The sequence below is a fragment of the Myripristis murdjan genome, chromosome 19 (assembly GCF_902150065.1).
Source record: "Myripristis murdjan chromosome 19, fMyrMur1.1, whole genome shotgun sequence".
Classification (NCBI taxonomy): domain Eukaryota; kingdom Metazoa; phylum Chordata; class Actinopteri; order Holocentriformes; family Holocentridae; genus Myripristis; species Myripristis murdjan.
In genome coordinates this window covers 16,755,747-16,781,503 of record NC_043998.1, presented here as the reverse complement: position 1 = coordinate 16,781,503, position 25,757 = coordinate 16,755,747, and the positions used below count along the sequence as shown (strand labels likewise).

Genomic DNA, 25,757 nt, shown 5'->3' with positions numbered 1-25,757 from the left:
GAAAGCCTGGCAATGAGATTAGCTGGGCTGGAAGGCTATGTCCATGCCAAGCCAGGCAAATTCAAAAATGCCTATTTTTTTTTTTTCTCTCTGTTTTGGCTTTCAATACACACTAAGCTGGGGTTTCCATTTGCAAAAACAAAAATCAAAAATGCTCTCCAAGGTGGGTACATTTGAAAATTCTGGCCTGGGGTTGTATTGAAGAGGGGGAAAACTGATCTTTTTGAAAATGATGACTGCGGATTTTCATGTGATCTAGGCAGTAATCTAGTATTGCCGTCTTAAAGCACTTTGGGGCATTTTTTGGAAAACAATCTAAAAGGTGTGATCAAGTGTAGATCAAACACTAAAAAAAAAAAAAAAAAAACATTTTCAAATTCAGCCGGCATCATGTGAACATGACCTAAGATGTAAAGCAATCACTCATGTCATGATTTCATCCGCTGGCTATAGGGCACACAGAGTGGGTCAGCACTTAGGGACCACAGTGAATTTGAAGGAAATGAGTGATGGCAGTTAAAGAGCAACTCAGCCCAGGGGAGGAGGGCATAAAATATTTGTGGTGGCCGAATGAGTTTTCGAAGATTGATTGTTATTTGTATGACGATATAAATCAAGCCATCATACTGTAGATCAGCTTGAAGACAGCCATGTGAGGACGACAGTTCACTCGGGCAAAATAATCCGAAAAAAAAAAAAAAAAAAAAGACACAAACATGAACATCCTGAACACAAAGTCTGTTTATCTCACAGATAATACAATCATTCCTCAGAGCCTCTCCCGGCCGGAATCGCGTGCTCATTCCAAGTGATCGACATTTCATATTCAATAACAATCATCTCCTCCTCCGCCTGCGCGCCCTCTCCAACCTCGCCGTGGGCGGCCACTCCATTCCAACATGGCTGGCAGGCGGGTGGCTGTGTGTGATCGGGGAGCCATCTGTTAGTAGGCAGATTAGGTCTGCTTCCTCTGCTCTCCTGTCCAGGTCCAGCTCGGGCCCAGCCAGCTTTGTAATCTGTGTACTGTGAACTAATGGGCTTTGTGAGCTGAGGGCTAGCGTACACCTGCGTCTCTTTACTATGTGCTCTGAATGGACGGTAACTAGCTTGATGTCTGCGGCTCCAGGAGGACGAAAAGGGTCGAGACGGTGATGACGGGCCGCTGCTGAAATGGAAATGTGTTTTTGCATAAGCACGTCATGTGGCCCGGAGATAAAATAAAAGAGCGGGGGTGCTGAGGAAGGAAAACCCACCTGAGATCAGTTTAGCCATTTTTTTTTTTTATTTTTTTTATTTGCAGAGTTGAGTTTACTGACCGTTTTAGACAAAAATAAATCTGTAAGGCATAAATTTATAGTTTAAGTAGAAACTGATGTGGCTTTTGTGAAGATAGGGTTTGTTAAGGGGAAACAGAAACATAATTTAATGCTTTTCTGAAAATATAATTGATTGTTTTTCCTATTAGTGGCTGTTTTTCCTGGTGATGATCAAAGTCTGGAGATTGTGCTTTAGCCTCCTTTTTTTATTTCCCATTACATCACCGGGACTACATCATTCCCTTGACCAAAAAACATTTTTCCACCATTATGTGTTTTTTTTGGTACTCAAGAGGAGCAGTTACAGTACTGCAGCTTCATCTCGCTTTCCTTTGATAATTCACGGTCGAGCGAGGGGAGACGCTTTTCTACCTGTCTGCGGAGACAATGGGAGAAGTGTACCAAGACTCCATGTGATCAAAGACGGTTTCATGTCTTATGATATTGTGGCATTTTAAAACTTTGAACTGAAAACAGCTTGCTGCTGAAAATGTCGTCCGTCACCTCCATATTTATATTCTCCTTGCAGTTTTTTTTTTTCTCTCTCTCTCTGAATGAGCTGTTGCTTCTTGGACTGAAAATGCTGAAGCCAAAAAGGAACAGGTTGCCTTCTTCCTTTCAGCAACAAAACATCATTTGCATGCCAAGAGCTTCCGGAGGTTGTGATTGTTGTATTGAGATTTGAGTAACAGGTTCTTTGTTTATTTAGTGAGCAATACACCAATGTACCGACAGCAGAGACTACAGTGTCATTGTGCGCTTTCATCTGCTGGAAAACACCCTCATCCTCCAAACAGGCTCTGACCTTTCCAGTCTGAACGTCCTCTTCGCTTCTCTCTCAGCTCCCTTCACACGACGAGCCCCTGGGATAGTCAGACCCCCCTGCTTCCTCCGAGCTCTCCCTCCAGTCTTCCAACCACAATACAAGACTGGAAGTCAAGGGGTGGCTTTGCTCTAAAACCCCTTCGACCTCCAGCCATCCCCGCCTCGACGCCTCAGCCTGGCTTAGAGATGAATGGCGGCTGGGACGTCCTCGTGAGCTCTTTAATTACAGTACCGAGTCTTGGCAAAGAACGTGCTGTGGAAGGAGAGCGCGAGCAGAGAGGGAGCCGAGAGGTCGATGATGATCATGTTGTTGTTGTTGTTGCCTTTAGGGCTTATCTGCGCGTACGTACAAGACAGTGTGTGAACCAGACGCTGCGTGAACACCGGGGCCTAACAAAGCGTGGAGAACACGATGAAACACTCCACATTACTAATGCCTGGTCGATGATAACAGCGCGTGCATGTGCATGCATGCTGCCCTGTGTGCATGTGTGTATGTGTGTGCTTGTGCTGGAAGGGTGTCTCTTAGTGTGTGGCAGTTCGATAAGGCTTGGGGAAAGGGCACACACTGTGGCTAAACAATGAGAGCGCTGCAAGGCCTATTCTGGGCCCGGGCTCATTAAGACAGCAGGATGGGGATGGGGTGTGTGTGAGCGCCTGGTGGTGGGGGGAGTTGATCATTCCGTACGTGTCCCGTGATAATCACCTATCGACTTGTGTGCTTACGCCGCTGGCTCTGGCCTATCAATCATCATCACCTCGCTCGGCCGGGGCTTTACTTCCAGCAGCAAGGTTTGATTTATCAACTCTGAGGTGGGAAACATGCTCGATGTTTCGTCTTCTGCTCAGCCTCCGGTCCTGTAGACCGTTCATTTACAGGTGCCGGGTAGGAGCCCCGTCACCTGTGACTTCCTCCCTGAAACTTTGGATTCACCTTCCCCACTTAGTCCGGTCTGATTCACAGCCTCCCTTTGTCTTCTCTGCCCCCTCACTCCCGGAAGTGTAGATTAGCAAAGTGGGAAAAACAGCAGCCAAATGAGGAAGGGTAAATTTTTCCTTGTGGCTGGCTGGTTTGCCGACTAGACCAGACACTTTGGCAGGGGCGGAACCATTATTCGAAGGACCTATTCTATTCTAAAAATGTGTTTGGCTGCGGAAAAAAAACAGTCAGTTTCCTGTGGATATTGGAATAAACTAGCCACTCTAGCTGGAGGGTAAAAAAGTTATTTTCCTACTCTTTGCGTAACAATAGCACAATTACCCCTCGATGTACACATGCAGCGAATACCAGAAGTCTTTTTCAGTCTATTAAAGCCGAGTTTTTAGCGCCTTGAGGTTTGGAGAGAAAACCCATTAAATTAGATTTTTTTAACTTTCATTTGCATTTCTAACAAGCCAAAATCAAGGTAAAATACTAATTGCTGACAATGTACAGCATTAAAAATGGAAAAGTGTACACTTACTTCAATTAATAGTTCGTAGAAGCACATTTTGCTTTGAAAACAGGATTAAGTCTATTTGAATGGGTCTCTTCCATTCCTCTTTGCATGCCATCCACTGTGGACAAACACATGCACAAGAATACAATTTCCAAACCAGCGACTAACCTCATGTCTGTGTTGGTGACATGACCAGTGTGTCTAATAAATGATTATTCCTCTCCACAGAGAGATTTTCTCCCCTGTCACCTCAAGGGACACACAGTGTATTCTGGACACATGAGTGACCAGCCGCTCTCTGTGAATATTAGGAGCCACACAGAGGCATGTCACAAGTTGTCATGTCTTGCCTTGCTGTGGCCAATGACAGGCCTGGTACAAGCTCCCTGGGGGCCCGTACAGGACGTGAGGGTAAAAGCCAATCAGGTGGCAGACAGTGGGTGGTGGTGTGGCGGTGCCGCTGCTGCTGCCACCGCCGCCGCTGGGATTTTTGGTTTGGTTGGCAGCCGGTGGACGAGGCCTGCGAAATGTATCTGTCACTTCCACTGGCAGGCCTGCCATGTTAGCACATCAATCAATGCCAAATCCCAGGAAGCGGATAACCGGGCCAGGAACACTGTGTTCATTAAGACAAGTCTGAGGGGGTGAGTGTGTGTGTGTGTGTGTGTGTGTGTGGGTGAGAGTGTCTTAAGATGAGCTCCAGCTTAGCCCTACCAGTAAAGACAAGGAGAAAGGGAAGGGAAGACAGAGGTAAAAGACAGAAGAAGGGAGACCAAAGAGGAATGGAGCGAGGCAGAGGGAAGTAAGTACTAACAGTTTATACATCTGCTGATCCAGGTTCAGGCGGCTCACATTGTTGGCAGCTTCGGGCAAATATCAACAAGAAATGAAACGTAGAGCCGAGAAATGGAAAGTTTATACCACCTTGGACGAACAGACTGAGTGAACCCTGTTAGCTCACAAATAGACACTGATTTAAGCTATTCAGGCTATCTATCAACCGAGTGGTATTTCGCACATCTGCCTTTTATGCGTCTTTTGCTGTATATCAACCTTGGCTGCCTTTTCAGCTGGCATTAATATATACTATAGCATCCAGATTGTGTCTAGATATGATTTAGCAGGATTACATTTTGGATTACGTTGTGATTTTGCTGGACCTGGTGAACAAACTAACTGCATTTCTCTTGCCTTCACCTCAAATTACCTCCTCTTGTCATATTAACTTCTTTTGAAAGTGCTTTTTCGCCATCGACCAGTAGCCTGTAGATCTCTGTTTTTGCAAGTGCAGACGATTAATTATCAATGCTGCCTGCTGCATGTTTCATTTGTGTGTGCCTCTGTGTTGAATTTGCACCTAAAAGTGAATTTGCCATTAGCATATAGTTGTTACATGCAGAGGAGACACTCTGCACTTTAGAACTGAAAAAAAAAAAGAAAAAAAAAGATTTGATTATAAATTTGATAACTGATTCATTGTTTCAGTCATTTAGCAAGTAAAAATCACACTTTCACTAACACTGGCTTATTTTTCCTATTAATCCTTTGGGAGTTTTTTTTGGCTGCTTGCCAGACTAAATAAATAAATAAATGACAGATAAGTTATCAATGAAATTAATTGTGATGCATTTTTGCTCTGTTTGAACACAACAGAATCTCACAGCACTCGTGGAAAAACACTTTAATAATTTTTTTTTTTTTTTTTTTTAACAATGCCAAAACTGTTGCACTGACGCTATTCTACAGTTGTGATTTTATACTTGCAGTGTGTTTAATTAATCTGCTGTCATACACTATGCCGTGCCTGTGCTGTAGGCCCTGTTACATTTTGTCCTGTGCCTCCTGTGTCAGCCTTAAACTGCAATTCTCCTGTAATGTGGCAGCACCAATTAACCAGGTCAAATTCCTTGTGCGCCCGCTGTTTTTCAAGAAACCGGCTCTTGAGAGTAGCTGTAGCCTTTTATTGCCTTGTATCTCACTTGCTCAACAGGTACAGCTGGCTCAAAAATGAAAAACATCTCAGTAAGTGCTAGACATACATCATGCAACATCTCGGACTGAAACGTTTGCAGGAGCTAAGAGCTAGAGTGCTGCGTTCAGGTGCAACAAAATGTACTCCAAAAAAAAAAAAAAAAAATGCCTTGACAATAAACATCCCCACCCAGGGTCATGATGGATGCTGAAAGCTTCTCCACAGGCCTTGATTAGGCTGTTAAATGGTAGGGGAGGAAGAAGACAGATATCAGCCAGGTATAATACCAAGCCCCCCTATGCACACACACACACACACACACACTCTACCCAATGACATTTTCCCTGCAGGGCCAGGACCAGACCAAATCATCCACACATTAATGCTGCTATTAGTCCTGTGATTAGGGTGAGGAATGGTAGGATGCCTAATGAGCGGGTGGAAATGTGTGTGTGTGTGTGTGGGAGCCCTGTGTGTGTGTATGTGTGTGACAGCCCAATGAGAGGTGGCGAACCCCTATGAGGGCTTTGATTGACAAGAGAGCTAGATTACAGAAGAGGTTTGGGGGCGCCACTAAGGGAGAGAGATGAGAGGGGGGTTGATGTCCCATTCACCCACCCGGGGTAAACACCTGTGTAGACATATATACACACACACACACACACACACACACACCATGGGGATCATTGCTCAGTGTGCCGGATAGAGTCAGACTAAAGTAGTCTCCACTGAGCAATTGAGGAGCTAATGACAGAATCAGGATCTGTATTTAAATGAATGCATTGCAGGGGATGGATCAAGGTAAGACTGAATGCACAAAGTGGACCGCTGGGTGGGAATAAAAGCACTTCTGATTTATTAAAACGCTAATGTGTGCTCTGGAAATTCAATCTGCCCTGATTAAAGGCTAATGGAGACCGATGGAAGAACGGGGATGGGAATGTGGAAGTTTTTGGGTTATGGGAATGTTTGTGTGTGTGAGGAGGAGCGAGGCAGGATGAAAGATGGAGCAAGCAAGTGAGAGAATTTGTGTGTTTGCATGGCAATGAACAAGTGTGATAGCCTGTGTGTGTATGTGTGTGTGTGTAACTGTGGTCCTTTAATAAAAGGCAGTGAGGGGGAAAATTACATATAAATCTGTCTGAGTCCAAACGTGGCTGGCTGGCTGGGGAAAGCCACAACAGAGAGACAGAGCAGAAGCAGAATACTAAGCATGGATCGGCTTGTCCCTGACCTACATTCCAGGTCTATGCAGGAATTCAGTCCACCTGCACAATGAAAGATTAGCACAAAGTGCCACCACAGCAGAGGCATCACTTCACTAAACCTTAAGGTATGGTAAGTTTGCACAGCTAATATCATCTGCTGCCAAAACCTCCTAAACCTGCTTACAGCAACTTGGGACTGAGACAACACTGCTACAAACTATCACGGGGGAACATTTGTCCTGAATTCACCTTGGATGCAGCCTCCAAGTTCATTTATGGTGATTAAAAATTAAAATTCAGAATTATTCAAGCTAAGGTATGGTGAATCACTAACTAAAGAAAACATACAGGTGCAGCACTTTTCTTTCCAAACTTTCGGCACTTTTCCCATGTCCTGCATTCACAGCTCTCATTGGCTATTGCAGGTCTCCATTCTGGTTTGACGAGCTGATCATCTCACATCATCGCAGGATATCAAAACCCATCCAGAATCAAACTAAACTTTAAACCAAATCTCTGTGAATCCTGGCCTCTACTGGTGAAAAGTAGCGTGCCTGGTCTTTGGTGGCAAGTGACGTGAGCATCCATAGAGTGCAACAGGTGGTGACATCACCTGTCACCAAAAGGCTAGGTACCTTACCTTTTCACCTATTACACCTCTTCCACACATGTAGCAAGCTTGTCATTATCAGACATCATCACCTTACAAGTGTCTTGATAGGATCCAACAGCGTCATAGTCACAAAAATGGAAACTAGTCGTTTTGCTGTATGGGAATTTACTTATACTTTACTTATTACTTTAAAATCTGCAATTTCCACCCATGCTTCCTTGCAACTTTTGCTGGACACATCATGAAGGCGGACACTTCGCTACCTCCCAGATTAGCATCTCTTTGTCCACCTGTGCTTGTGAACAACACGCAAGTTCAATGCAGTTTCCAGCCAATCACAGTGCTTTAGAGGCTTGGTACACCACGACATGCCGCTAACACAGAGGCAAAGTGGCGGATTTTTTAACCCAAAGTGGTGCCACTGGCTGCAAGTTTGGACATCTTCATCAAAAATAAATGGAAGCCAATATTTACTGGCTGCTGTTCATTTTTGTCTGTGCCGCCCATCCGTTTTCTGGCTCACTACATAACAGGTGTTATAAGTCAGACTTCACAGAGACTTGGGGTTTGGGGCTTAGTTATTCAATAGTTAAACAACTTCCAGCCTGGCTTTGCAAATCAGTCGCGATGGTCCAATAATGACTACAGCTGGCCTAGAAGTCACGTCGTGTGACCTCAGCTTTCAGAACAAAAGAAGCGTGTTTGCTGCTACAGAGAGCCAAAGGAGTCATAATATTCGAGGATTCGGATGCCTCCTTAGTTTGGTCAGACGGCTGGAGGGTGGAAAGCCAACAGGTCTGCACTCACTTGGCACTCTGTTGATGGCTCTCAGCGGTCTCAGCACACGAACCGTCCTCACGGCTGAAAAGCTGACGTTCTGCAGGTTGAGGGAGTACTCCAGCATCCTGCACCACATGGAGAGAGGGAGAGAGGAAGAGAGGAAGTGTGAAAATGTACAGCATCCGTGGCAAAGCACAGCAAGAGCAAAGCAAAGACTTCATTCACTGCTCGCACGATTTATGTACATAGAATCCGCTGCTTGTCATCTGGGAATAAAAACACACACAATATAAAGGCAATATTCTGTAGCCAATTATGCTGTGCATGTAATACATGTTCTCCCACTCTCACTGGGCAAATGGCAATTAATCCACTAATGTCCCAATTCACATTCGCGTACTTCTCTTCAGAGACAAATGTAATGCATGCGTCTTGGCAAACAATCCGCTTTCATACCAGAGCTAATTGGACTTCAAATAAAAGGCAAGATGGGAAAGAAAAGACACTGAATATAATGCAATGTTTGTATTTGTGCTTACAGATAAAGGCATACTGTATACAGCAGATGTGTTTGTGTATTCACATGCGTGCTCACACATGCACAAACGCACACCCTCAAAGGGGTGCATGGCATATGTGTCCCCCCCCACCCACCCACCCCCTTGAGACGTCAACAGTGAGTGAATCACTCGTCATTGAGAGGAGGATGTGGCATCCACAGCGCATAAAAGAGCAGCATCAGATCAGTCTGGCTCTTAACCTTGAGATGGCAGAAAGTCTGAACAGCCTTTTCAGCGGCACTTCAGAGGCTCTCACAGGGAGGTTAGAGGAGAGCTAAAGCACTGGCACGCTCCAGAGTCAAAAAAAGGTCTTTTTCTTGTTTCTTGATCAGTGTTTATCATCAGCTCCCCTCTCTCTCTCTCTCTCTCTCTCTCGCGCGCTCTCTCTTTCTCTCTCTCTCTCACTCCCTGTGTGTGTGGAGCAGATGCTGAGCACATGTGCAGCTTGAAGGGGCGTGCAGATGAAGGAATTCCCTCCTCGCACAAACTCCAAGTCTGTCTGTCTTACAAACTCACAACACATGTCCGACGGCTCATGCATGTGTGTGCGTGCGCATGCGTATGCGTGCAAGTCTGTGTGCCTTAAGTGCAAGAAACCCCCCCCTTAATGACTGAGTATGTGTGTGTGCTCTCCTTGAGGGTATGGGTTGTCCCGGGCCAGTACCAGTCTTTTTTTGTTCATCGTAGCACAGCAGGAAGGGTGCACCAAAACAAGAACACACACTCACATGCGCGCACGCACACACACACACACACACACAGAGAGCTGACAGATGGCCAGCGGGCCGCAGAGAGAAGGTAAATGCGTAAACAGTGAGCAGAAAAGTACAAAGTCGTCCTCCCTTTGCCAGTGGAGAGATACGGGGCTAACAGCGTCGAGCTGCCCCTGCGAGCAGGTACATCACATCGGCAGCTGTGTAATGTTCCGTAATGGCTGCCACCGACTTTCAGGTCAAAGGAAACAGAAGCCAGACTGGTATTAAACTTTTATGATAGGGCAATTTGGAAAAAAGGTGCTTTGGGAGCATGAGAAAGAACTAAAAGATAGTAATCCTATGATCATTTTTTGGAAGGATGCTATATCAAAACTATTGATCCCAACAGGAATACTATAGAAATATAATGATGGGGAAAAAACGCCATAAAGTACAATAAAGTCACTATAAAGTCACTACTGACTACTGCAGATACACTGCAAGTCACTTATACTTACTTATAGCTATCATAGAGAAATTATAGTCATACCATAGTGTAGGTGATAAAAGAAACACCATAAAGTGTAACTCTGAAAAACACTGCCAAAGATAGACTATATGTCACTATAGGGTTGTTATAGTGATATCAAATACCATAAGTCATGAGGAACTCACTATTTAGTTGCACAGACGCATTCCCTATAGGTATTTAATACCAATATAAGAGCAATTTTTCATTAGACTGAGTTATGTAAACACACTGAAAAGACAGATGACAAATGATTTCTATTGAAAAAATATTCCAAGCAAAAGCGCTTGCTGACTCTGATTAGAGCCAGATGAAGTTTGCTGTATTCAGTGAAAACTGACCCATCTGCCCTCATCTGGAATGGAGAAACAGCGGAGGAGAAATGGAGTGTATCAAACAAACGATGGAAAAGGACAGGAAGTCGTGTGTTGTTTTCGTCAGAGCCGGTGCCAATGTTGATGATGCTGATACAGGGAAGGGCGGCGGGAGGAGGAATCAGAAATGAGAAGCAGGAGAGGACGAGGGGAGGCCCAACCTCGGAGGGAGCTTGCGTGAGGAGAATTGCCAAACTAGAAAGTGCACGGAAAGAGATCAACACGCAGAGAAACAGTTGAGTAAGCGGGGGTGGGGGGGCACAGAGGTGTACGACTGTCCATATTGTTATACACGCTGTGATACAATAGCTGTATGCATGTCGTTATGGACAGACCCTTACAAGGACAAACTCAACAAAGCTATGTAATTAGATTCACATAAGTCATGCAATGAAAAACACTCAAAGACACGCACGCACACACAGGCATGCACCACACTAAAAACACACACACATGCACCAGTGTACACGCACTTTTCTGGGCGTGTAGCCAGCTCACTTCTTACCTTGTTTTCTCTTATCACAGAGGGTGAATGTGTGTGTGTGTGTGTGTGTGTGTGTGTGTGTGGCACAGCAGCCAGGCTCATGAAGGATGGTATACATGTACTTTTCTAGCTACAGTTCCTGCAAAACAAAGTCAACAGTAGCTTGGAATGGAATATGCACACATTTGCACATGGATACACACACACACACACACACACACACACACACACTAAATGCCACCCAGACTGCCCTATAATAGGAAAAGCATGAAAGGCAGCTCAGAAATGCAGACCAGTGTCTGCTGTCCGAAGTTTAACCCTTCTTATCCTCACCTAACCCCGATTTGTCTGTCTTTCTGTCGTATGTATCAGTCTGTACATCTTCTGTCTGGGTCTGTGTACCCAGAATCCACTGGGCCTCATATCGAAGATGAGATGAACCAGAACAAATGGACCAAAGACAGACTGTCGAAAATGCTAAAAGACAGTAGAATCAATGGAGAGACTATTGGCCTGGAGCGATGGAGGGATAGATGTGGATGGATGGCATCAAGGAGAAGGAGAGAGGGGAGAAAATCAAAGAAATTTCACCAATTCATCTCTCCGTCTCTGCCTGTTTCATCATTTCCATACCCGGGTCTCCATCTGACTTAACAACGTGCCCAATACAAATCAATTCTTCAAAGGCATTTTTCTTGTGGATGTTTTCTTGGAATTTAAGAAGCCTATTTATTCCATCCAACGCAGCTGATGGAAACGTGACAAATCTGCTGTTTTGTTATTCCCTGGGACGTTGCAAACGTCTGCCTGAATTTCAATTTCACACTTGTATGGAAACGTAGCTTATCTCCCTCCCGCTCCCTGCTTGTGTACAGCGATACACTCGCCTCGACAAAGCCGAGCAGCTAAAAACCGCTACGTCCTCAGTTCCTGTGGATCATCGTCTTCTTAGTCATATCCTGTGAGCAAAATCTTTGTCATTTGGGCTGTCTTTTCTCGAGTGAACAGCTCCAGTGAAAAATGACAGAGCAACAAAACAAACTTTAGCCTTGAGGGATAATTCAGTGAAACACCGCTTAAAGAGTTTATTTCCAAAATGTGCTACAACAACACTGAAAATAAAAATGACGCCTGCACTTGAAAAAAAATAATTGCTTGCAAAACAACACAGCTCATCATACAATGCTTTTGGCATTATTTGCCACACAAAACACTAACACCTTGGAGGCCAAAATCATCCATTAAGTTTCATCAGAATTTTCCAGTAATCAAAAATGATTACGACTGCATTAGCTGAATTTACTCTGCTTTGCCATACAGCTGCATATTTTCTCCAGTATTTTCTGTCCCCTCTCTCGATCATTTCTCACTTATGATAAACTAACCACCAGTCATCTCTCCTGTCCTCTGGTATTCTTTATGTCACGTATTGTTATCACTCTTTCTGCTTCTACTTCAGTGACAGCCAAGCTGCCGTCCTGGATGTTCCTTGGCGAATGAATTGTGACTGACAGATAGCTCTTTCTGTGTGTGTGTGTGTGTGTGTGTGTGTGTTGCTGAAAAGAGGATGACAGATCACTGTGTGCACCATCGATGCAACTCTCGTGTATCAGGAGGAATGAGGATGGGTGTTCCCCATCCTCCCTGCGATCAGAGTCATTACCCAGCATGATGTGAGACACACACACACACACACACACACACACACACACACATACAAATGAAGTGGAATGTTCTTGTCAGCGTATGGAGAGGAGCTATTGACAGGAGTTTGACAGGATTAAAGACAGTGCATGTGGGCTCATCAGAGAGAAGAGGAGAAATCATTGGGACCAGATGGAGTGTTTTCATGCTGAATCAGATTGAAATTCTTTCATCAGCGACACGTTCTACCCTCAGCCCACTCCATCGCTTATCTAACCAAAATGTCAACTTAGTCCTCATAATCACATTTGATTATAGACAAGGGAGGCAACAGAGCTAGCGCCGGGAAGTCCAGCTTTATTTGAATGGAGCACTCAACTTCTGTATTTTAAATTTCACTCGAAGAGCTCATTTGCAAAAACAGATATCTCCATTTGAATTTATTAAAACCTTTTTAAACCTTTTGGATTTTTATTAAAATTTACTTTATATTTATTTCTATTTTTTATATGTTTATTTAGCCTAGCATAATTTTTATTATCCTAAATCATGCTTTGTGTGTGTGTGTGTGTATGTGTGTGTGTACTCTAAGCAGTATCAGTGAAAAAGGTGTATTCATTTTAAGAATGGCTTTTATCTGTTTTTGCAAATGAACTCTTCACTCTTAAAGGAACAGTTCACACCAAAATACAAAAAAAAATATATAAAATATAATCTTTTCCCAAAGCAAGCAGCCATATGTTACAACACAATTTTTTCCCCCTGCCTTTTATCCAGCCACTGTTTTCCATCCATTCCTCTATACTATGATATGAAAATGAACTTTCAGAGACTTCAAACTTTCTTCACACCACTATCCCATCAGTATAATAAAGTCGTCCACATTAGTTTTCCTAAAAGCAGCAGCACTGCTGAGGTTTAATGACCTGAAATTGGACAGAGTGACACAGTTTCTCTGCTGCAAAACAGACCCCCAGAGAAACATTTGCTTTAAACAGCCAATTATCACTTCTGTGGTTTATCAATGCTGGTGACTTTGTCAGCCACAGAAGCAGATCACTGTGATGGGTGCTGCAACCAAAAATTTGAGTTTGAAAGTTAATCATATGCTGTGAAATCTTTAGTGCCCCCCATGATTTGCAAAATGGGTTGCTGCAATGTAAAATGTGGGTAAATTGCAGAAGAAAAGAGGCAAACATTCAAAATAACTGGTTTGGTCCTTTAAGGCTGATGAGGCGTCTTTATATCAAAATGTTGCTTCCAGTGCTGCTTTAAAGCATTCTGGTCACACTCGCGCTGAACCTTTTTCATCCACTACGTGCATCCCTCTATCTCCCTCCCTCCCTCGCTCCCTCTGACTCATAATCTACGGCCGATCTGCTGACCCACTTGTAGCGGAGAGATAATCTAGCTAATGGAGGAGAACCCAGGTGGATAAGGACACCCAGGACAAAAGAAAAAAAAAAACAACTCTGATGTGGTAACAAGAAAACTCATGTCTGCTGAAAGACGGAGGGAGTTTGTGATGGCCGCCCTGCTGCCACACAGGCTTTGAGTATCCCTACACCACACTGCCTGTCCCACACACCTTTTGTTTGGATCACCTTATTTTTGGTTATCTAGTTTATGCACATTTTTGCAGTCACCATGCACATACATACAGCTAACAAATAAATGACAGGACACATAAGACTTTTGTTCATACATCACACTCATAGCTTTATTAATATTTGACATTGCACAGTTTCTATTTTGTTGGCGCGCACATTTTAGTTACTGGTTAATGTCAATATGTTAAAGCATTTGTTCTGTTTAGTAATATTATTGTCTTTGAGTTACCTTTTAGTTCTTGGTGTGGGGTCCAGCCAGAAAAAGAGGAGTCTGTGGGTGCAGCTGCAATAAATCCCCTGAATTCGCTGATTGGGAGGAACCACCCGTGTCTCCCTCCAGGGGAGGGGAATCTCTCATTTCTGTTTTGATTTATTTTTTTCTGGTTTAGATATTAAGCTGATCTTTATTGTGTTGTATAATTTGTTACTAGTTATTTTCTGTATTTTCTTCATAACCTGAACTTTTGTCTATTCTGTTTTGTTTAGTTAGTTTGTCTTGTCTACCCCCCTTTTTGTGTTTATTGGTCTGATCAACCAGTATATAGGTTCACCTTGTGTGTCTAGTAGTAGGTCAGTTCATCTTTTGTTCAGTTCAGGTTAAGTTGCAATTCCATTGAGTTAAGTTCTGTTTAGTTGACCTCATTTTTAGGGCCCAGAACTTTGTGTTAAGTATTCTTGTTTTTTTGGATTATTGAATTGATTATGGATCCTTTTACCTTTTTGGGCTAAATAAATGCCTTTTTTGTCCAAAATTAACTTGCGAGTCCTTGTCCTGCCTGCTTGGTCCCTCACATATGGTGGCAGTGGTGGGATCAGCCAGTAAAGGACGCAAGTTTTTTTTTTTTTTTTTTTTTCTTCTCAACCTCCTCACTCTTCTGGCTCTTGCTGAATAATGAACCGTGGAGGAAGAGCAGGAAGAGGGAGAGCAGCAAGAGGCCGGGCAGGTTTTCTGGACCAACAGACTGAATTGGAGGAGCCTGCTAGTGGAGGGGAAGAAGTGGAGAATGCAGACACTGGAGGACCTCATGGCACTGAGGGTGAAGGTGGTGCAGAGCCAACAATAGCTGATCTGGCTGAAATCCTGCGAACCTATATGGGGCAACAGGAAGTCCGAGAGGCTCGCATGAAGGAGGACGCGGCGCGCCAGGAGCAGAAGTTTAGAGCACTGCAGCAGCAGTTCCAGCTTCTGCAGGATGAGGTACAAACTCTCACTAACCCTGTTCCTAGTTTGCCAGCAGAGTCGGAACCCTTGGAGTCAGAGGCCTATGACAGGCCTCCTGCACAGGCCCGAGCTCCTTCCTCATTAGAAAATGCACACCCTGCTGATGCTTTCTCAGGTCAGTCTCGATTCTCCCTTGAACCTAAGTTGGGAAAGCTGACAGAGAATGATGATGTTGAACATTTCCTTATCACCTTTGAGAGAATTGCAGTAGCATGTCGATGGCCTAAATCTGACTGGGCTTTCCGGCTTATCCCACTATTAACTGGGGAGGCAAGGAGTGCCTATGTACACATGGATATTGATGAATCACTTGACTATGAAAAAGTAAAATCAGCCATTCTAACTAAGTATGACATCAATCCTGAGACCTACAGGCAGAGGTTCCGCTCCCTGGAGGTGAAACCTGGCGAAAGTCCAAAGGAGCTTTATTGCAGGCTAAAAGAGCTATTTGGGAAATGGACCCAGCCCAAAGGTAAAACTGTACAGGAAATCAGTGAAATTCTTATTTTGGAGCAATACTTGAGAATGTTGTCTCCTGAGCTGCAGGTGTGGATTCGGGAGCATGGTCCTTCTTCAGCCTCGGAAGCAGCTGCACTGGCGGATGTGTTCGTGGCTGCCCGGAAGAAAAGCCAGCCCTGGAGCTATAATTCCTGGAAGGCAGGAAAGGAGGCACGCAGGCCAGCTCCCCCTCAAAACCACCAGAGGCCAGCCGCAGGTGTGGGTAAGCCCTCTATGAGGGACAACCAGCCAACCAATGTGTCCTCAAAGCCCCCTAATAGGGTTACCATCTGCTATCTTTGCGGGCAGGAAGGTCACACCAAACCTATGTGTCCTAAGAACCCATCAAAACTTACACAGATGTGTTTGGTGCCACATTGTAGAGCTGAACCCAAGAAAGAAGCTGAGCAATCTATAAAAATAGCATCTGTTGAGGTTAATGGCAAAGAACTCAAAGCCCTTGTTGACACTGGAAGCGATCAAACCCTGGTGCACAGAGAATTTGTACCCCCTAACATCATCTGCACACTTGACACCATCCCTATTTGCTGTGTGCATGGGGATGAGAAATCCTACCCCACAGCAGACATGTATATTACAGTGCAAGGACAGGCATATCTCCTGAACATAGGTGTAGCAGATAATTTGCCTTTTCCAGTGGTGTTGGGTCGTGATCTGCCAGTTCTCTTTGATCTGTTGAACCCAGGTCAGAAATGTAATGTTGCAGTCACCAGAGCTCGAGTGAAGCAGCCAGATGAGCCATCCCTGACTCTCAGTACCTTGCCTTTTTATGGGGCCGAGTTGGAGACAAAACCCGGGAAGTCTCGGAAACCACGCAGCCAGAAAAGACAGGAGAAGTTTAAGGGTACAGTGGTAAAGACACCTGTGGAGGCTGCTCCAGAGCTGCCTTTAGGCTTTGAGCTGCCAAATAATGTGATTGAGTTGCAACAGAGTGATTCCAGCTTGACTACTTTCTTGCAGAGAGCAAAGGAGAAGGAGACCAAGGCTGACACCAGCACAGAGGAATACTTCTTGCAGAATGGCATTCTCTACCGGCAGCATGGGCCAGTTGCACAGCTAGTGGTTCCTCAAGCAGCCCGAGATGCAGTACTTACCTTGGGCCATGCTGTTCCCTGGGCTGGCCACCTGGGGAAACACAAGACCACAGCACGCATCAAGCGGTACTTCCACTGGCCTGGCTTACGGTCAGATGTGGCCCAGTTCTGTAGGAGCTGCCCTCAGTGCCAGAAAACCTCAGCCAAATGCCCCTCCAGAGCTCCACTGCAGCCTCTTCCCATTATTGGCACTCCCTTTGAGCGCCTTGGGATGGACATTGTCGGCCCAGTTGAGAGAAGCAGAGCAGGAAATCGGTTTATGCTAGTGATCACTGATTATGCCACAAAATATCCAGAAGTTTTCCCTTTGAAATCAATTAAAGCCAGACACATTGCTTTTTGCTTGGTGCAGTTTTTCTCAAGAGTAGGATTTCCCAGAGAGATCTTGACTGATCAGGGCACTAATTTTATGTCAACACTGTTGAAACAGGTGTATCAGCTGCTCGGTATCAAGGGCCTGCGAACCACTCCTTACCACCCACAGACGGATGGGTTGACTGAGCGCTTCAACCAGACCCTGAAACAGATGCTTCGTAAGTTCGTAAATGAGACTGGATCAGACTGGGATCAATGGCTTCCGTACCTTCTGTTTGCATACAGAGAAGTACCCCAGGCCTCTACTGGTTTCTCACCATTCGAGTTACTCTATGGGCATGAGGTGAGAGGGCCCCTCTCTCTGCTAAGAGAGATATGGGAGGGAGACCAGGGGAGGGTTGGGCCTGTTAATATTGTCTCTTATGTTGTCCAAATGAGGGAGAGGTTGGAGAGGATGAATGAACTAGCCCAGGCATACATGGTGGAGGCCCAGCAGCGCCAGAAAGCATGGTATGATCGGTCGGCTCGTCAGAGGAGCTTTAGCCCGGGTCAGAAGGTGCTGGTGATGCTCCCCACTGAGGACAACAAGCTGCTGGCAAAGTGGCAAGGGCCATTTGCGGTCCAGAAACAGCTCGGGCCTACCACTTACCAGGTCTCCACTCCAGGCCAGGGGCGTTCCAGCAGGGTCCTTCATGTGAATCTCCTGAAGGAATGGGTGCCAAGACCAGAAAAGAGGGGTGAGGTGTTTTTGATCAAAAGTGTGCAGGAGGAAGAGGAAGTCGAAGACCAATACCTGCCAACACCAAGCCACACTGACTTTGATCTTGGCCACCTCTCGGAAGAGCAGCAGTCTCAGGTGAGAGCCTTGTGCAACCCAGAAATATTTCAAGAGAGTCCTGGTCGAACCAGTATTGTTGAACATGACATTGTACTAAGAGAGGGTGCAACTGTCAGACGTATGAGTTACAGGATACCAGAGCGCCTCCTGGTCTCCCTGAAGAAGGAGGTGGAACTGATGCTGGAGCTCGGGATCATAGAAGTGTCAAAAAGTGAGTGGTGCAATCCTGTTGTTCTGGTGCCAAAAAAGGATGGCACAATCAGGTTTTGCATTGATTTCCGATACTTGAATGCCATCTCAAAATTTGACTCTTACCCAACTCCTCGGATTGATGATCTGATCAACCGCCTGGGAAAGGCAAAGTATCTGACAACTATTGACCTTTGCAAGGGTTACTGGCAGGTCCCCCTCACGCAGCAGTCTCGGGAGTTGACGGCCTTCCGAACGCCATGGGGACTGTACCAGTTTACGGTTCTGCCATTTGGGCTACATGGGGCCCCTGCAACCTTCCAGAGGCTTATGGACCAGGTACTGTGTGACCTCTCTGATTTTGCCTGTGCATACCTGGATGACATTGTCGTTTACAGTGCCACATGGGAGGACCACATGAAACATCTGAAGGCAGTACTGGACCACCTCCACTCGGCTGGGCTGACCATCAATCCCTCGAAGTGCGTCTTTGCCAAAACTGAGACAGAGTACCTGGGCTTTGTTATTGGCAATGGGGTGATAAAACCACAGGTTCACAAGGTCCATGCCCTTGAGTCCTGCCCCTTGCCCAACACCAGGAAGCAGCTGAGGTCCTTCTTGGGGATGGCTGGTTTCTACCACCGGTTTATCCCTCATTTCTCCACCAGGGCGGCCCGACTCACAGACATGACGGGGTCAAGATCACCAAACCAGCTGCAGTGGACAGATGAAGCAGTGGCAGCCTTCCATGACATCCGTCAGTCTCTCAGTGAGTCCCCTGTTTTGCATAATCCTGACTTTGACAAACACTTTGTCTTACAGACTGATGCGTCGGAGAGGGGTGTGGGGGCTGTGTTACTTCAGGGTCCACCAGAGGACCGGCATCCTGTGGCTTACATAAGCCGTAAGCTTTTCCCCAGGGAGGCCCGCTACTCTACAATTGAGAAAGAAGCACTGGCTATCAAGTGGGCCCTGGACTCCTTTCGTTACTATCTCCTTGGGAGGGAGTTCACAATGGAGACAGACCACAAGGCACTTCAGTGGCTGGAGCGGATGAGAGACACCAATGGAAAAATCACCCGCTGGTACTTGGCCATCCAACCATTTCGGTTTGTGGTGCGGCACATCCCAGGCAGAGACAACCCCATTGCTGACTACCTCTCTCGCTGTCCCAGCGAGAGTCCAGAAGAGGGGGGACGTGTGATGGCCGCCCTGCTGCCACACAGGCTTTGAGTATCCCTACACCACACTGCCTGTCCCACACACCTTTTGTTTGGATCACCTTATTTTTGGTTATCTAGTTTATGCACATTTTTGCAGTCACCATGCACATACATACAGCTAACAAATAAATGACAGGACACATAAGACTTTTGTTCATACATCACACTCATAGCTTTATTAATATTTGACATTGCACAGTTTCTATTTTGTTGGCGCGCACATTTTAGTTACTGGTTAATGTCAATATGTTAAAGCATTTGTTCTGTTTAGTAATATTATTGTCTTTGAGTTACCTTTTAGTTCTTGGTGTGGGGTCCAGCCAGAAAAAGAGGAGTCTGTGGGTGCAGCTGCAATAAATCCCCTGAATTCGCTGATTGGGAGGAACCACCCGTGTCTCCCTCCAGGGGAGGGGAATCTCTCATTTCTGTTTTGATTTATTTTTTTCTGGTTTAGATATTAAGCTGATCTTTATTGTGTTGTATAATTTGTTACTAGTTATTTTCTGTATTTTCTTCATAACCTGAACTTTTGTCTATTCTGTTTTGTTTAGTTAGTTTGTCTTGTCTACCCCCCTTTTTGTGTTTATTGGTCTGATCAACCAGTATATAGGTTCACCTTGTGTGTCTAGTAGTAGGTCAGTTCATCTTTTGTTCAGTTCAGGTTAAGTTGCAATTCCATTGAGTTAAGTTCTGTTTAGTTGACCTCATTTTTAGGGCCCAGAACTTTGTGTTAAGTATTCTTGTTTTTTTGGATTATTGAATTGATTATGGATCCTTTTACCTTTTTGGGCTAAATAAATGCCTTTTTTGTCCAAAATTAACTTGCGAGTCCTTGTCCTGCCTGCTTGGTCCCTCACAGAGTTGTTGCATAGGAAAAGGGGAGGAGAGTGAAGATGAGAGAGAGGCTAAGGGCGAGTACAGCCCCCCCACCCCCCCACCACGACAGTGGACAGTTTGTTTAATGGCCATCATTGTTCATGGATGCTGTATCCTTGTCTGTGCCCTCTCTCTCCTCTGGACTGCAACACTTTCTCCCCAATTAGAATCTCTCTCTCTCTCTCTCTCTCTCTCTCAGTTTCTCTCTTTGTTTTTAAATGGACAGTTTTACGGACGTGATGTGCCTGCTCTGTGTTAAATGAAGCAACTTTAATAAAGGCCACTTAAATTCAAATTCAATTCTTTCTCTCCGCCTCCCACTCACATTCTTTCTCTCTCTCTCTCTCTTTTCCATTCTCACACTGTTTCTCCCGTCCTTCTTCCTCCTGTTGTACCCCAGTCGGGCTGGAGCTGGCTCGAAGTGACATAAATAAACCATAAGGAGAAGAGAGGGAGCTTGTACCTCTCTCTCTCTCGCGTCTCGAGTATGTGACTCAATCATGGGTCTTAAATTGAAGAGAACGCCTGTTAGCTACATGCTGCATTTTAAACATCGTTACTTCATGGTCAAACTAATTGTGACACCTTGGTATAATTTCCGTGAATAAATGACACAGTGGTCAAGACAATTGGTATATATATATTTTTTTTTCACACCTGTGGTATTATAAGGGCTGGTGTTTCTTCAAATGAAGACTTTGCACTACGTCCTCTGACAGGGAGGATAACAAATGTGCATCCCCTCCTGTTTCATAAAGAAGCTGTTCTTATGATTGCATATTATGTTGTCCTTGTGTTGCCATGGTTAAACATAAACAGATAAATTATCTGATCAGTAACAACAGAAACTGACTACAGAGAGTGAGGCAGCTTCTGTGATGACTTTTTACCTCTGAAATCTGGTCAGTTGGGCTGCTTCACTCCATCACCCAGTAAACAAGTTAGCCATTACAAGTGAAATGTTAGAAATAATTTTCTTTCATTTTTTTTTTCAGGATAAAAAAGTCATACAGCTTTTAGTAATATGACCTTCGCTTTGTTTTCTACATCTTAATTAGCAAATATTTTATTAAATACAGACACAATTTGCACACCACTGTACATAGTCCATTCGGCTGAATAACATAATTGGTAATTTGTAGCAGGATCTTAGGAATTCCATGGTTTATGATGAAAATTCTGTATTTTTTTGGTATTTTTAATGTAAAATGCTCCACAGAATTCCACAAAACCTCAAAAAGTTTTATGGACTCACATCCATAAAACTTTTTGTTTGCTTGCTTTGTAGCTTTGCTTATTTCATAAAAGTACGGTACAGAAGCAGAGCATTAGATCTCATTACTGACCTATCCAGCCAAAATCTCCATTTGCACTCGTGATGCCCTGCCTTGAACATCAGATGAGGTTAATTATTGAAGGAGTCTGATGGAACGATCGACCCAACTGCCTCTCCCTCTCTTCTCTTTTCTCTCTCTTTCTCCGTCAATCCATCGCCTTCCTCCTGATCCTCTTTTCACTCCTCCCTCTCAATCATCCCATCTCTCTCTCTTTCTCTCTCTCTCGCTCTCGCCAAGAAGAACCCTGCCAGCCATACAGTAAGTGTAAAGAGTCCGATCAATGCATGGATAGGTTACCCTGCCTGTTAAGTGCTTGCCTTAGACTCCCTCAGCTATCGACTGGGGCTCCACCGCAGCAATTCTGAGAGTCAGCAGGGAAAAAAAGAAAAGAAAAGAAAAGAAAAGAAAAAAACTCACTGCCAACTATCCATTTAAACAAGTCTTTGAATCGAGTATGAAGTCTTAAAAAGCATTTTTTATATGTATAAAATAAAGCAAAATACCTGCCAGTGGACTGAGATCAATTTCCTTCTTCCCAGTACAAATCAGCCTGTTTTAACAGTCTTCTTGAGTGAGGTGTTATTCTACCGATACTGATAAATAGAGTGACATGCCTCTTTCTGCCTTGTTTCAACATACTTACATTTCGGGCCCTATTTCATGGTGGCATTAAAGCGAGTAAAGCACATAATGACTTATACCAGTTTCGCAGCCTTTTCAACAGTTTGGGATTTTCATGGTATAAACTGAGCCTGCCAGCGTTGAGACGGGTTGAGTGGCACAGCGGGGCGTGTTTTTTTTTTAAGTGATGCTGTGCAATGCCGTGCACCGATAAAGCCGAGTCTGTCCGGGGTTAGATTAAGCTCTGATTCTTCCCCACTTGTTCTGAGTATCTGACTCCTCGTTTGTTAACTTTGTTACAATTCAAATGAATTACGCAATACACTACATTGCATTTTGGTGATGTCACAGCTCAGGAAGTATGGGTACACAGCCAAACTTACAAGTACCCAAGTCATATTTATCACCAATATGCTGACATGAACTTATACAGGTAGCAAGCTCTGATCTACTGTCCCTTCCTACAACGTGAGGGCAAAACTGATTCAGATTCAGATTCAGATACAGACGACTTTATTTGTCCTAAAAACTGCATCCCTGTTTCCCTCCATCCACCCATCACTGGGGAACGAGTCTTCTCCACCTGTGTGATAGAGCCATCCATCTACTCTTCAGTCCCTTTGTCATGCCCTGTCGTCTCTCACTCCTCCTGACAGTGAGGTGCTCAGGAAGAGAGAGTGCAGACCTGCTGAAAAAGTAGCTCAGCTGTAATTATCGCCTCGGAGAGAAACAAACAGTTCATCAGAGCCTTCCTCCGCAGACCTAACGACTGTTGCCAGGATATATCAAATGCCCGACAAGCAGCCGTTGCCTAGGTTACCATTGTCTCCGTACGGCTGGGGATTCTCCTTAAAGAGTGTTTTTTTGGAGGTCAGAAATGGCAACATGATGAAACACATAAAAAGCGGAATTCACGCACACACTCGTAAACATACTGCCTATAGACCGTGTAAATACACACATTTACATAGATACATTTTTAGACAGAAAGATACTTAATCTCTTGTCGTCAGGTTTTCTTTTTCATTTCATTTTCTTCACGCTCTGACACACACACACACAGGCATGGGAATATCTCTCTCACACACACATGCACACACACATTCAACCTATGTCACCTTAACAGACTGTCTGCAGGCTGTAGCTGTTGAGTTGCCAGTGAGTTTTGATACGAGGACATGAGTGACTGTGGTTATCCTTTATCCATATGCTCTACAGTCAGGCAGGAGTTTACATCCAAGAGGCTGCATGGCACAAGTGATGGGAAGATTCCCTGCTTAAACAATTCATGCATTCACATATCCATGCATGCAGGCAATCTGAGCATATTCCTGCACATATCTTTGTATTTAAACCAGTAAATATTGCCACTTTGTGAAGAGCCAGTAAATATTCATAAACACATCTCTGTACATATCTAAGAATACACATTTGCATGTACTGTGGGGACTCACATCTTCAAACGTGTCACCTCCTTCTGGTGCTGACAGTTCATAGATGCGTGTTCCTGTGATAACATGTATATGCTGTATATATTATCAGCAACGCTGCTAATCTGAATAGCTTACAATGTTACAATATATTTTTGGGGTCTGGACACATTTCTTATCCAGTGTATGGATATCTTTCAACATACACCTGCTAATGTAAATAGTTAGCGATGCAGATTTAAACCCTGCATCTGTCAACAAACATGCTATATTATTGTTTTTTCAAGGTATTATTTATTGTAGTACTGTCAATAAATATAATTATAGATTGTGCTATCTTCACCACTGGCTGTTATCTTGCTCTTATCTATACACTATTCTCTGCTGATGAAATGACCCAGTTTCCCCCAGGGGGATCATTAAACTTCGGTGTCTAAGTTAGAAGCCTCCATTCATCACATCTGTAATTTCATCTTAAATTTCATCAAACATTTTCAATAAAAGGCTTCCACTCTGATGCATGGAGGGGAGCAGAGGAACGAGATGATTGAGGGTTGTGGAAGAAGAAGAGTTCACCAATAATGAGGAGAGATGGGAAGCTCAGTGACCTTCACTGGCAGAGCACAGGTGCAGCTCAGAGTAAACCAATGGACTCAGCTCAGTAGAAGTGTGTTTGTGTGTGTCCAGAGTGTCAGGTGTGCCATAACTTTTATTACAAGAACTTGTTGAAATGTGCCCCACTTCTGCACCTGAAGGACATGCACACATTGCAGGGAAGCCGACGCAGACGTGCACACACAGTGAAGGAAATATGCCGTGTTCCCACTGACGGACAACAGAAGTTGTGGCAGACGGATGGCATTAAAAATCAGCAGGGGATGCAGTGCGATGAAAATGTCAGACCAAAACCAGCAGGCAATATTCAGTAACATGTTTAATCAAATTACAACGTGTGCATGCATGCATATGGGTGTGCATGTGTGTGTGTTTGTGTGTGCATGTATCTGTGTCCATGTGTATACAGTGTGGGCCTGTATGCTGTATGTGTACGCATGTTTATGTGCGTTAGTATGCATGTATGCATGAGCATGCGTGTGTGCCTGTTTGTGTTTGTGTGTATTGAGTTTGGATATCTAAGTGTTATGCGTGAACTCACCCAGCTACTACTATGAAGAAATCTAAGCGGTTCCACGTGTCTCCGAGGTAACACTTCTTCCCAAAGATCCCCAGAGCCACCATCTTGATCACCATCTCAATGGCAAAGAATGCAAAGATAAAGTCGTCAAAATCCTGCAGGGAGAGAGAGAGAGAGAGAGAGAGAGAGAGAGGGAAGATAATTCAGATTATTTTAATATAAAGTAGAACACTGGCTGTACTGAAAGGTTGTTTTGATTATTTTGTGTGATCCTTTGTTCTGTAAAAGAGCTTCAAGTGGAATCGTATCCTTAAAGGTACACTATGAAAAATTGCCAGGGTTGATTTAAATGAGGACTTTTAGACTCAACTGTCAAAAATGTGAAAACCACGTAGACTGAACCATCAAATTATGCACATTTTTTGTCTGCTGAGTCTAAAAGTTCTCACTTAGATCAAGACTGGCAATTTTGCACAGAGCCCCTTAAATAAATTATTACTACCTTAAAGAATAACTCAGTATTAAATCACATAAGGCAGAAAACTTCTGCTGCACTACCCTCTAGGGGCTGAAACTTTCAGGCAACTTTCACGGTGTGACACTTTTTAGGAGCAATCAAGTACCTGGTTTATGCTCGTGAGACATCGGTATAACTACCATAAACAAACAAGAGCATTACTTAGAGGACTTGCTGTTGCTGCTTGCATCTATACTGCAATTTATGTTGTGCGACACAGGGATATTACAAGAAATGTGCTGAATTGCTTTACAACACAAAGGCAATTGCTTTACGATACAGACAGGAGACGCTGCTGTTTTGTACAGTGCAAATGAAGCTAAATCTTTCACTTTCTGGAAATGGCAGATGGTGGGAGGAGTGACAGGCTGTTAGAAAAATCACTTCCAACA

General features: G+C 44.3%; 1 protein-coding gene across 1 annotated transcript in view; it reads right to left on the bottom strand.

Annotated features, from left to right (window-relative positions):
• Window positions 1-25,757, bottom strand: part of cacna1g (calcium channel, voltage-dependent, T type, alpha 1G subunit) — a 224,855-nt gene that overhangs the window by 107,010 nt on the left and 92,088 nt on the right. Inside the window, exons 3-4 of the mRNA XM_030077890.1 lie at window positions 24,870-25,003; window positions 8,181-8,278 (exon numbers count right to left, since the gene is read on the bottom strand). Coding sequence (XP_029933750.1) covers window positions 8,181-8,278; window positions 24,870-25,003 — 232 coding nt within the window. The remainder of the gene's footprint in view (window positions 1-8,180; window positions 8,279-24,869; window positions 25,004-25,757) is intronic.